Source organism: Oncorhynchus gorbuscha, linkage group LG15, assembly GCF_021184085.1.
Source record: "Oncorhynchus gorbuscha isolate QuinsamMale2020 ecotype Even-year linkage group LG15, OgorEven_v1.0, whole genome shotgun sequence".
Classification (NCBI taxonomy): Eukaryota; Metazoa; Chordata; class Actinopteri; order Salmoniformes; family Salmonidae; genus Oncorhynchus; species Oncorhynchus gorbuscha.
In genome coordinates this window covers 73,844,843-73,858,051 of record NC_060187.1, presented here as the reverse complement: position 1 = coordinate 73,858,051, position 13,209 = coordinate 73,844,843, and the positions used below count along the sequence as shown (strand labels likewise).

Here is a 13,209-nt window from a genome sequence, read left to right as displayed (position 1 = left end):
AGCTGGGTAGCTGTAAATACAGTCAAATACCACTGATGAGCCTTTTGATGCACATATATCGGTAATCCTGTCCCTGTCACGGTACCAGACAGACCAGGTGTGTGCAGGTGTGCCTGAAAACAGCGATTGAAAACATCATTGTCCTTGTGATGAGAAAACCCTAACCCTAACATGTATAATTAACTGAAACAAAGATAAAACGTACCTGGCAGGGAGAGTAGAGTTAACAGAGATAACTGTAGAATGTATTGACAGAGCATAGTGGGTTTAGCCCTGTAGGAAAGAGAGTTGTATTCCAGAAAATATATAATCAATACAATCTTTGATCCAAGAACGTAGTATCAACAGCTGTGTGTTATCTGACCAGCAGTGGCCGGGCAAATTCTTCTCATTGAAGACTGGGTGGTTGTGGAGAAGTACTGATGTCATCATAAAACATCTATTTCGCTGAAATTACTGTCAAACGTATGCTGTTTGGAGATAAAGAAATTCCAATAGTCACAACAATACCATAACCAAACCACCAAACTGATTTGTGATATTTTGCAATAACACCCACTCGGCAAAAGCTGGTTGAATCAACGTTGTTTCCGAAGTAATTTCAACCCCCAAAAATCTATATTATGACATAGAATTAATGTGAAAAACTGATTGGATTTGCAAAAAAGTCATCAATATAAGGTCATTGTCTTTTTTTCACCAAACTTTTAACCGAAAATCCAATGACTTGGTGACACATGTTGCTGATTTCACTCAATACCTCACAAGTAATAATTCAAAACTAGACATTGAACTGACATCTGTGCCCAGTGGGCAGAGGCAGTATATAATATGGCATGGCATATACAAGATTAATATACTCAACCGTTTTGTTTGAATGAATTGAGAGGTTTTGAGTTATCTGATTAAACCAAAACTGTAGTAATTCCACCATTACTACTAAATGCTGGATAAACAGATGACACAGACTCATTTTGCTGCTATATGTTTATTACTAGGGTTTTGAAAGTTGTAAAGGTGATAAAATAATGTATATGTTGAAAGATAATGATACGATTATTCCACTCTGAAACCTTATAACTGTATGAAATTGATTAGAATCATAAAATTATAATCTGATGATATGTGTAGTTTTAGTCAGAATGGGGTTAAACAATGTATCTGTATAGTGGAAAAACACAGACTGTCTGAGCAAGGCGTAGCTTAGGATTTGAACTTGTATGTGTGTGCCGAAGATAAAAGAAAAAACTGTGATAAACTGTGTTTGGGCCGAGCTGGCTAGGCTTCTGAGGAACCTATGAGGGCACAGGGAGTACTTCTCAAGGTTTCCCTAATCTCGGGGGGATGGAACTGTTGGCTGGGCAGTGATACAGTGGTGAGAACTATAGAGATGGATAAAACTCACTTACTGTTTGTGTGGAAGTATGTGCGTAGGATACCTACTGTTTGTGTGGAAGTATGTGCACAGCTATAGAGTGGATGTCTTTGTATAATGGATTTAAGAATATTCTCTGAATAAACTGTACTATCTTTTTGCCTAAACTGAGCCTTTGACTAATTATTATTATTATTACAGATCTCAGGGATTGGTCAGAGCTATTGATTGTCAGTTATTATCATTGGGATTGAAAATTCTCTTGACTAAAGGATAGACAGAGATACATGCATATAGAGATAATCTGATCACAATTATGGGATTATATTTGGATTTTAACAAATACAGAGTTAAATAACAATTCCATGCATGAGTACTCATAATCCCTCACAACATTATATAGTTATATATGTTATCACATACAGAAGGTCATTTGAAGGTAATTGTACTATTTTATGTTGAAATGCCTACAACCTGGACATGAAAGGGAAGTTTTTAAAGGATATTTTAGATCCATGAGATCTTATTTGAAAATTTAAATGTTCTAGCCTCCAAACTTGATATGTACAGGTTTTCCATATTTGTTAAGGAGTTTTTCAATCCATGACTGGTTGTTTGAATCTTTGCTGCTGATAATGTAACAGCCCCTGACCCCCTTCACCACCGCACACGTGGTCTTCGGACCGCAGGGCGCCACCTCACAGGCCATCTGGCCGGAGTTACAGCTGCAGCGGTGGTGGCAGTTCTTCTTATAGAAGACCTCGCCGAACACAAAGTAGCGACCCTTGTGGTGACAGCCACAGTTCTTCATGTGTACACACTTGTCATCGCTCAGCAGGAAACCAGGTTTGCATTGACAGCCCTCCCCTGGAGGAGTGGTGCATCCTGAGGCGGAGGACATGGAATAGCATGTGGCCGGGCACCCGGAGGCCGAGAGGCTGTAGACACTGTTCTCTGGACAGGGGAGGTCTGAAAACACACAGGGAGAAAGAGAGGTCTGTGGAATCAGTTACAATTTTACAGTTTCAGGATTTCATTTCAAATGTAGGGTTTCGAATTTTCAGTCTAATTTTACTGTCAGATTCCTGTTTAAAGAATTTATGAATTGCGACTCATTATAAACCTGAAGATTAGTGATACAAAATCAGAGAACTTACGGCAGAAGTCTTTACTCCTCCAGGTACCAATTTTCCCTCCCTTCTCCTGACACTCTTCCACATAGTTAGTGATGATGTCACAGGCTGCCGTCAGTAGGCCGTTGTTGAGGATCATGTCATAGATGCAGTCTTCTTTGTACTCATCAGAGTCCACTCTACCAATGCAGTCTCTGAGGGGACCACTCTTATCCACAATGACATCACAGGCGCTGACATATTTGGGCTTTATAAGGGGGATGTCTACAACGGCACAATCTTTGCACTCGTGGGAGCAGCCCGGTACGTCAGCAACCCAGTAACTGTTTCCAAACTCCTTGGGACTCATGGGCTTTTTCCCGTTGGGCAGAAGCAGGTCGTCATCAGGGTTGTCATTGAAGTTGCCACAGAGACCACAGATGGCGTTGTGGTAGGTGCTCGGGACCTTCACCCTCACCTCGCTGGACCAGTCGAAGGAGACCTTGAGACCGAAATGAGTCTCCAGTACAGCAAAACGTCTGTTTCTGTAGATCTGAACCTCAGTGTTGTTGGAGTAGTATGGCAGAGATGTCAGGACATCGTTCACCTAAATACAGTCCAGTAAAAATAGAGAGTGGAATGGATACTATTCCGTAAGACTGTTTTTCCCCCTTCAAAACAGGATATTATACAAAATAGATAGGACCTTTATTACTCACCAGAACTTTGCCGTGATAATCACCTGTGACGGTGTAACTACTTCCCAACACAATGACAGTCACCACCTTGGCGTAGGAGACTCTGGTGCTGCCCCTGTTGTTGTTCTCCAGAGTCACCTCAAAGCTCTCCAGATCGGGATCTTTGGAGCAGACCCCCGCCAGCTTGTAGATACAGTTTCCCTGGAAGTCGAAGCGCTTCCCATCAAAGGTGCGGAAGTGGGGGTCCCCCTGTGCTGAGCAGGTCTTGAAGCTGAGGGGGTAGCAGTCCTGAACCCCATTGACCACTTCACAGTGCTCACTAACCTTGCACTTCCTAGGCATACACACCAACTTCTGTGTGGCTCCGTCGCACACACACTTACTCTGACATGTGTTGCCCTCCCAAAAGGTTTCTTCAGGCAGGTAGTAATGGTCATTGTGTGTACAGCCACACCCTGTCTCCTTGATGACACAGTGTTCACCACTGAGCACGTAACCCCTGTCGCACTGGCAGCCCTCCACACAGACTTTGGAACAGATCTCGGGGACATTGGGAATGGCACAGGTAGCAGGGCAGGCAGTGCCACATAGCTCATAGTGGCTGTGGTATGGGCAAGCCAGGGCTGTTCGAGTTGAGAAAAAAACAAACATCAAATGTAGTCCTAATACATTCTGCAAATTCATTTTACACATTTCAGAATGTCTGAGTTCATAAATGTGATGTTTTGTTTTAGCTGAGAACTTACGGCAGTTGGAGGCCTTTCTCCACAGCGGTGAGACAACAGCCCCAACCTGCTGACATTTGGCCACGTAGTTAGCCAAGGTCTCACACAACACCTCCTGTCGACCCTCATTCAGACACACATCATAGAGGCAGTCTGAGGCAAACTCCTTCACTGGCACTTTCTTATGACACTGGTGAAATGGGCCCCCTCTGTCTGTCATCAAACCACAGTACTTTGGTCCAGTATAAAGTGCCCGGTCTGGTTCTGAGCACGTGGGGCAGTTGCCATCACAGACATGCCGGCAGAATGGATCATCGTCAGCAAAACTCCAGGATGCCACCCACGCCGTGGTATTTGCCGAAAGCACACCTGTGGGAGTGGTGAAGTCATCTGTTTTGTTACCATTGTAGTTGCCACAAATGCCACCGAGGTTGTCGTAGTAACTGCTGCTGATGGTCACCATGAAGAAGGCGGTCCAGTCAAAAGTGATCTTCAGGCCAACATCTGTCTGGATGGTCCCTTGGTTACCAGACTCCGTGATTCTGATGTTGCCAGACTCCAAACTCACAGGGAGGTCAGACCTAATGCCATCAATCTGTGACAAAGAGAGAGAAGAGGAATTAAAGAGGACTTAAAGCGGATGGAGAGCATAGAGGATTCTTACACTCAACTTCAACATGGAAAATCTGTATCAAGTATAACTGGAAGCCACCCACCTCCACTGTCCCTCTTTGGCCACTGAGAATGGTGATCCTGTGACCACTCAGGTCTATGTTGGCTGACTTGAGGAAGGAGCCTTTGGAGTTGACGCGCGGCTCGTTCTTAGTCTGGATGCTGAACTGAGGCAGGGAGGGATCTTTGCCCGTCGTATTCACCAGAATGTAGGAGCAGGTACCCATGAAGGAGAAGGGCTGGCCATCGAACGTGCTGTAGTGAGGGTCACCGAACAACCAGCAGTAGGCCTTGGACTGGGCCACACATATCGCCTTATTGTTCATCACCACACAGTTTTCTTTCTCACGGCACTCAGTGTCCTCACAGGGGTCTGACAAAATGTGCATTAGAGATGCTGACATATCTTGCTCATAGTAATATCAAAATAGAACATCAATAAAGTCCATAAATCTACGTCCAAATGTACTAACACACTGGTTTTATTATTATTAATGTATTTTTTACCTGTGCTGTAGCAGTCCATGACTCCATTCTTCATCCCGCATTTCTGACCCTCTTTGCACTGGGAGTTCTTGCAGGTGAACACTCCTGCGGCACAGCTGCAGGTCTCAGAACAGTTTCCCAGGATCACAGACTGGCCAGACTGAAAACCAGCAAAACATGTCAATGATATCATTGAGTGTTTATACTATGGTGGTAACCATAGGATGATTGTAAACAATACATATATTTACCAAGGATAGTGATTGATTATATTATTTCCACTTTATATTTGCATTTAGCATAGAACAGATATAGGCCTATATTTGTAATAATCACTTTAGGATAACATAGATTTGTTAATATATGATATGGCAGTTTATTTGTCGATACACAATAAACCAGTGATCACCTTGTAATAGTGTCCATCAACCACACAGCCACAGTTCTCCAGTAAGACACACTTGCCACCATCAAACACAAAGCCGTCGTCACACTGGCAGCCCTCCTGGCATAGTGGGCATTTTGGAGACTCGCTGAGAGAGTAACAGGTAGAAGAACAGGTGTCGGCACATAACTCATAGTGACTGTTAGCTGGACACGTCAGAGCTGGAGGACAGATGGAAATGGGAGGAGATGCATGTTATCAAAAAACTTAAATCAGCTTCAGCTTCAATTGTTTTTCAGCAGAGCATTAGGTCAGAAAAATATTGCACACTAAGATAAACCAGGATAAGGTCAATTAACTTCAAATATCAAAATTCACTCACGACAAAACTTGTCAGATCTCCAGCTGCTGACAAGGCCACCGGATACCTGACAGAAAGTCACATACGTCTGTAAGTGGCGGCACAGGGCATCCCCACCCTCTCCCTCCTTCATGCACTCCTCAAAGTGCTCTTGTGGTGGCACAACAGCATGGCATTGGGCAAATGGACCCTTGGTTGACTTCATGACGCTACAAGCCGGTGGGGGTCCACTGGTGGGAGGACACTTCAAGCCACCGTCACATCCTGTCTGACATTTGACCCCTTCCTGAACCACCAACCACCCCGCTGCAAACTTCTCCACAGACGGCTCCTGCAACCCACTGGGCAGCAGGAAGTCATCCTCCTTCTTGTCATTATAGTTGCCACAGAGACCACCGGTAACACCTTTGTAAGTGGATGGAAGCTGTATGATGGCGCCAGCAACGGTGTCGTAGGTCACCATCAAGCCAAAGTCTGTTACCATGACGATGTTAATGCCATTCTGGTAGGCCCTGACCTTTCCATCTCCGAGTGACAGTGGGAGATTTGCTGCAACTTCATCCACCTGTGAAAGGAGAAAAGATTGAAAACATCAGTTTTTCTAATAAAGTGTTGCTTTTTAATACTGAAATGAGTAGATCAAGACAGAAAACTACCATTATTTCCCATATAACTCTGGGAGACATAGATATCTTGTATTTGTAGGCCTGTATGTCAACCCTCCTGGTGACCATTGCATCATCCATCTTGGTCAACTGCTGCACTGATACAACAAATGGAGCCATCGATCCGTCTTTCTCCACAACCTCTGACATTTTGTACACACAGTCCCCGTGTAGGTTGAAGCAGCTGCCATCGAACGAGTGGAATCTCCTGGCCCCGCTCACATGGCAGGTGCCTGTGCTCATGGGAACACAGGCTTGCACCCCGTCTTGCACCTGGCACTTCGCATTGGGACCGCAGGCAAACTTCACATTACACTCCACGTCTCCATCCTTGTTACACACACAGCGCTCTTTGCACTGGCCGTTAGGGAAGAACACCTGGCCCATCTGGTAGTACTGGCCTTGGTGAACGCAGCCACATTCAGCCAGCAGCACACACTCGCTGTCGCTCAGTATGAACCCTTCGTCACAGACACATCCCTCAGTGCACAGGGAGTTCCCACAACTCTCAGGCTCATCGAGGCCGCTGCAGGTCTGGGGGCAGCCTGAGGCACAAACCTCATAGTGGCTGTTGGTCTTACAGGAAGACGCTACAACACATTAGGTCAAACATGATAGAATTTAATGTTGGAACCAGAAGCTGTTAGCTAGACAAATCACTTCTGACTTATCGTAATGATCAAAATTGTTACAGTAGTTGTTTTGAAATATACATCTGATGTGTGTCTGTGCACTACTTACGACAGAAGCTGTCCGACCTCCACTGTTCCACCTTGGCAGGGGCATCCTGGCAGGCGGTGGTGTAGGTGCTGAGGGCGTTACAGAGGGCAGAGGCATGGCCACGGTACATACACATATCAAACACACAGTCCTCATAGTACTCTCTGGGGTCCACCTTGGCGTGGCAGTACTTGAACGGACCGTTTTTGTCTGTGATCCTGCCACAATATTTCCCTGTTTGGTAATCAAGCATCAAGCTGTTGTCACAGGTGGGGCACTTCTTGCCGTCACAGTCGCTGGAGCAGCCAGGGTCGTTCCCCACTTTCCAGCTGTCCCCGAATACTGTTGGGGTGTTAGCAGGGCTCCAGTCTGGTTTGAGGAGATTGTCGTTCCGTTGGCCATTCCAGTTTCCGCAGAGCCCTCCGATGAGGTCTGAGTAGGAGCTGGGGAGGGTTAGGGAGACGTGGCTGTTCCAGTTGAACTTCAGTGTCAGGCCAAATTTGGTCTTCACCACCCCGAAATACCCACTGCGGAAGATGGACAGTTGGCCGTCTTCTACATCAAATGGCAAGTTCACATACTGGTTGTTGACCTGGGAAGAGAGAACGAAACTTGAATGGAACATGAAGGATGATAATGTCCTGATATTTCTTCTTACATTAAGTAGTAGAATCATAAAAGCTCATTGACAAAATAGACCCAGAAGGAAATTATGTCATTCATTAGGAATGGATAACATTTTAAGGTAGCTTACCAATACTTTGCCAGGGTTGTCCCTACTCATGATGATGATGTTTCTGAAGACAGTGATGGTGACTGTCTTTGTGTAAGACACTGCCGTGTTCCTCCCCCTATTCTGATTCTTTACAAGCACCTCAAAAGATGCCAGAGACTTGTCATCTTTGCTGACCAATTTGGAGAGAACGTAAGTACACGTTCCCTGGAAGTTGAACCTCTTGCCATCAAACGTGCGGTAGTGGGGGTCGCCTGAACCTTGGCAGGTGGCATAAGATGTTGGGTAACAATCTCTCTTACCACTCTGCAGGCCACACACCTCTGATTTCTTACATGCTGTTGCTTTGCATTCAACCTTGGCTGTTCCTGGATTGCATTCACACTGCTTTGTGCATTTGTCATCTCCCCAGAACTTCATTCCAGACGGGTAGTATCGTCCTTCATAAGAGCAGCCACAGCTCTCCTTGGAGATGCATTTGTCTCCACTGAGGACAAAGCCCTTGTTGCATTGACAAGTCTCCACACAGGGTTCCTTGCACTTTGCTTCGGCATCTAGATCTGTACAAGATGCAGGGCAAGCTGTGCCACACGCCTCATAATAGCTGTTTGATGGACATTCCAGTGCTGCAAATGTGAAATTACAAAAATATATGTAAATAATATTGAAAAGTGCAATCTAAAAATCTTTATGAAATGTCTGGAAAGAAAGAAACTCACGGCATGCAGTGATTGTCCTCCACTCAGGGCTAATTTTGACCCCCTCAGCCAAGCAGGCATCATTGTAGCTTTTCATGTTTTCACAGAGAAACTGGTAGATGCCTTTATTGATGCAGACGTCATAGACACAGTTGTCCATGAACACGCCTGGGTCCAGGACCTTGTGGCAGCTTGCGAATGGGCCATCTTTTTTGGCCAAGAGACCACATGACTTCTCTCCCTTGTATTTCTGTTGGAGAGCCGGAGTGCAGCTAGGACATTCCCCTTGGCAGTCATCATGACAGAACAAGTCGCCATCTTCAGTTCTCCAGCTCTGGGCAAATTTCACCACTGTGGGTTCCTTGTTACCTTTGGGGTTATTGAACTCGTCATTGTTATCCCCGTTGTAGTTCCCACAGAGCCCACCCAGGGTGCGGAAGTAGCTGCTGGGGACAGTGATGTAGAACTTCATGTTCCAGTCGTACATAACCTTCAGGCCAAAGTTTGTCTTCAGAACAGCATAGCTGCCACTATACACCACCGTTAGGTTTCCTCCGGCCAGGGTCACAGGCAGGTAGACATTCTCACCATTCACCTAAGAAAAGATCAATAAGCATATGGAAAAACCATTCAGTTCATCTCCTGGATTGACCAAATTTACCATGGAACCGACCCCAACTCTGATCATTTCCCTCTGGTCTCTTGTTACTCACCTCAACCTTCCCTTTATGCGTGCTGATCACAACAGTCAGCCCATAGACCGTGACTGAGACTTTCCTCACGAAAGACACCCTCTTGTTCCCTCTGTGGTTGTTCTTGGTCAGGACAGTGAACGGGATGAGACCAGGTTCAGATTTAACAACCGTGGCCATGACGTAAGAGCAGGTGCCCTGGAAGTCAAACCGCTCCCCATCAAAGGTGAGGTAGTGGGGGTCCCCCACAGCCCTGCATGTTGCTTTGGAGATGTGGACACAAACCCCCTTTGTACATTCTTCTTTTTCTCTGCATTTGACTTTCTCACAGGGGTCTGGTGGTAGAGTGGGTGGGGCAGTGCCTGAGGGAGTACAGAAGCAATGTTCAAGACTAATTCTAGTTTTCATGCAGTGCATTTGTTGTGTTGTGTTGCGTTGCGTTTTGTTTTTTTGTGTTGCGTTGCATTGTGTTGTTTAATAGTTGTCCTATTTAATGAGGGAGGTGTTGAGGGGCAGTCAATAGGCCAGTTAAGTGGATGTGTCAATTAAATAGCGTACCTTTGGAACATACTCCTGTTGTTGCGTAGCCGTCCCTTGGCATGCCACCATAAACGTAAACAGCCATGAGGGAGTCGCCTTTGATGGAGAAATGCTGTTGCTTCTCTCCCAATGGAATATTTACCCACATGTACTTAGGGTCTGAGTTGAATAATGTCCATTGGGGAGATTTCACACATGTATTTTTCTCACAGACTTTAACGGTTTTGATCCCTTCTCTCTCGGAGACAATGACCAATGTGCTCTCGAATTTGCTCTGCGTGTCCACCGACCACTCGTTGGCCAGATCAGACGTTGGGAGGATGTTGGTGAGGAACGGATCGTAGGGCTTGTTGTTGCTGAAGTACATCACCATGACCTTCTTATCACTTTTGATGATCAGCGGATATTTGGGTTGGACAGAAACCACATACACCTGCCCCTCTTTCAGCTCTTTAGCAGTGGATACCTTTCCCTCAAAGATCTTCACTAGAGTGTTGTCCTCTGAGGCCACAATGTTTACAAAGTCAGTTGAATTGGACATGTGCATGGAAGGAACCAGGTAATTGGTGGAGAGGCTCTGTACTGGTAGCAGTTGTTCGTAGACGTGATTGCAGCGGCCTCCATCTGCAACGCACTCGTGTCCCCCCAGGACCGCCACAGGGAACTTGGCTTTGACACTGGTCCCAGTGAATGTGGTGTAGCTTTGGTAGAGATAGACCTGGTATGGGTCCATGGTAACAATCACCGCCTGTCTTTGCTTCCAGGAATCCACACCACTGAGATTTATGTTGGAGACAGGGATGATCGTGATCTTGTTGGGCTCTTTGCCATTGACAATAGACATAAGCTTGTGCATGTTGCTTGGACCCTCATCGGGGGTGAAGACCACATAGTCAGTACCCAGCTGGTCAGTTGGATAGACCACACTGCTGTCTCCGGTTGAGAACTTGTAGTTGAAGGCCACCACTGAGATGTCAGAGTTGGAGGTGACCTGCACTGTTTTGGTGGAAGCTCCTGGACCCCCAATTTCAGCATTACCAGGTATGGCGATCCATTTGGTGTTCTGTTTCTCTATTTTCACTGAGGTGGAGAAACCGATTGCATTGACCTGAATTTGAACAATGGCTGGATAATCCTGTGTGGTTATGGCCAGTTGAAGACTCTGATCATCATGGTAGCTCAGCAAATAGTTAGGCATAAAGGCAGTAATGAACTCCCGCCCCACTGGGCATGATCCACTGACCACTAAACATAAAGGAAGAAAGACAATTTTACAGATGAGCATCTGCATTCTTTTTGCAACCATTTGACTAATGTAATATCAGTTTAATAATGAATAGTTTACTATAGCTTAAATACGGGACAATTGTCTTGCGCCGACTGCTCTTGTTGAATTCACTGACTGTCAAGTGTCAATTTAGTAAGGCACAAAATAATTTGTTTTTGCTTGAATGACATGATTGTATACAAATGTTTGTGTACATAACAGTACAGATGCTGTCGCTTCCCCCTGCATAGCTTTATAACCAGTATTACATGTCTATAATATAGTGTGCCCTGCAGAACAAACAACATAAATGTACTATCTAATTAGAGGAGGCAAGAAAGATTTAATTTGCCAAAGCTACTGTATTTATGTTTCACCATAATGTTAGATATTAACAAATAATCAACTTGCTCAATTCTGGTAGTAATTACATAACATGTAATATTGAAAGGTAAACTGTGATTCTTACCTCTGAATAGGCTGACAGCCACACAAAGCAGGAAACTTGGCCCCATGTCTGGAAACTAAAATGCACAGTCAACAAATGACATGGGAAAAAATGGAAAATGGATGTAAAAACTAAATTAGTTTTGTTTTAGATTATATTATAGAAAAGCTAATGACAGGAGAGAAAACAAATATAATTCATTTTAAATGCATTTACTTTCATTCATTTATATCCATCAAAAAATTACAAATATTTTGTAAATATACATTTGTTTGCATTAATACATTCTACATGTATTTACAAAGATAAGAAATAGTTTATTTCAATTCACTTTCAGCTCTGTAATAATTTGGTCTTCAACTGATTCTCTTCACCATTGTTTCTAATCCAAAAGACTGACTTGATGTCCGTACTTTACCTGTTGGTGGGACCGTGAAGGATATAACATACAGGGAGGGATGAGAGGGTGTTTTATATTGGGAAGAGGATGGGTAAAAAATAACACATCCTTGACAAAATATTGAATTACCGTACTTATTAAGTCAACATAGCATATGCATGACTGTCATGCATATATTGACTGCGTGTCTGAAGTTTCCATCTAACCAAAATATTTACATTAGGCATACATACATCTACCTCATTCCCATACTGTAATTATTTATTTTTGCTCCTTTTGCACCACAGTATCTCTATTTGCACATCCATCTTTTGCACATCTACCATTCCATTGTTTAATTGCCATATTGTAATTACTTCGCCACCATGGACTATTTATTGCCTTAACTCCCTTATTTGACCTTATTTTCACTCACTGTATATAGACTGTGTTATTGACTGTATGTTTTTTTCATTCCATGTGTAACTCTGTGTTGTTGTATGTGTTGAACTGCTATGCTTTATATTGGCCAGGTCGCAGTTGCAAATACTAGCTTACCTGGTTAAATAAAGGTGAAATAAAAATTTTAACATTTAAACATTGTATTATTCCTCATAAACAATACGTTTAAAAGAAATTGGAAACAAACATCTGTTTCATAAAATGTTACCTCAATCTACCTCAAAATATATAAAATAAAACATATTCATGGATTTATTTATAATATAAAAGAACAATGTACTTTCAAATTATTCAAATTATCATGTGCTTTTAATTTATTGTTTTAAGGCAATATTTAAACATGGATTAGAAGAAGTGCTCGTTACTTACGTATGGATGTTTTAAGTGTATGTCAACAGAACATGGCTTAAGTGAATGTCAATAGGAGACGGGCGAGGAAAACTTACACAAATAAAACCAACCATGGAAACCATTACATTGTTATTGAAACAGGATATGAGAGCCACATCTTTATTTTCTGGCAGCTCCATCAAGAATAGGGTGACAGAGGTCTGAACAAGAATTGACTATAGAACCATGAGGATTTTGGGGGTGTGACGAGAGGGGTGAGGTGAGGATTTCTTAAATACACATGATATAGTGAGTATCTGAAATGCATTACAGAGCTATTAACATTTATTAAATCCTAACTTTAAAATGTACTCTCTTTTTTTTCTTTTTTTTCACCTTTATTTAACCAGTTAGGCCAGTTGAGAACAAGTTCTCATTTACAACTGCGACCTGGCCAAGAT

General features: G+C 43.7%; 1 protein-coding gene across 1 annotated transcript; it reads right to left on the bottom strand.

Annotated features, from left to right (window-relative positions):
* Positions 1 to 956: 956 nt before the first annotated feature.
* Positions 957 to 12,009, bottom strand: LOC123997980 (IgGFc-binding protein-like). The gene is made up of 16 exons (XM_046302752.1): positions 11,996 to 12,009; positions 11,599 to 11,653; positions 9,881 to 11,107; positions 9,344 to 9,684; positions 8,652 to 9,225; positions 7,954 to 8,558; positions 7,221 to 7,791; positions 6,471 to 7,069; positions 5,836 to 6,379; positions 5,478 to 5,674; positions 5,090 to 5,228; positions 4,627 to 4,955; positions 3,932 to 4,505; positions 3,207 to 3,808; positions 2,533 to 3,094; positions 957 to 2,344 (listed from the first exon to the last, which is right to left on the bottom strand). Exons 2-16 carry the CDS (start codon positions 11,642 to 11,644, stop codon positions 1,920 to 1,922), a joined length of 7,335 nt encoding a protein of 2,444 aa, XP_046158708.1. The 5' UTR covers positions 11,645 to 11,653; positions 11,996 to 12,009; the 3' UTR covers positions 957 to 1,919.
* Positions 12,010 to 13,209: the final 1,200 nt, after the last annotated feature.

Coding starts and splice junctions, on each gene's coding strand:
- LOC123997980 (XM_046302752.1), bottom strand. CDS start 11,644: ATGGGGCCAAGTTTCCTGCTTTGTGTGGCTGTCAGCCTATTCAGAG. Junction 5,229..5,477: donor TTGATGGACACTATTACAAG/GTGATCACTGGT, acceptor GCTGGTTTTCAG/TCTGGCCAGTCTGTGATCCT. Junction 3,095..3,206: donor ATTATCACGGCAAAGTTCTG/GTGAGTAATAAA, acceptor GACTGTATTTAG/GTGAACGATGTCCTGACATC.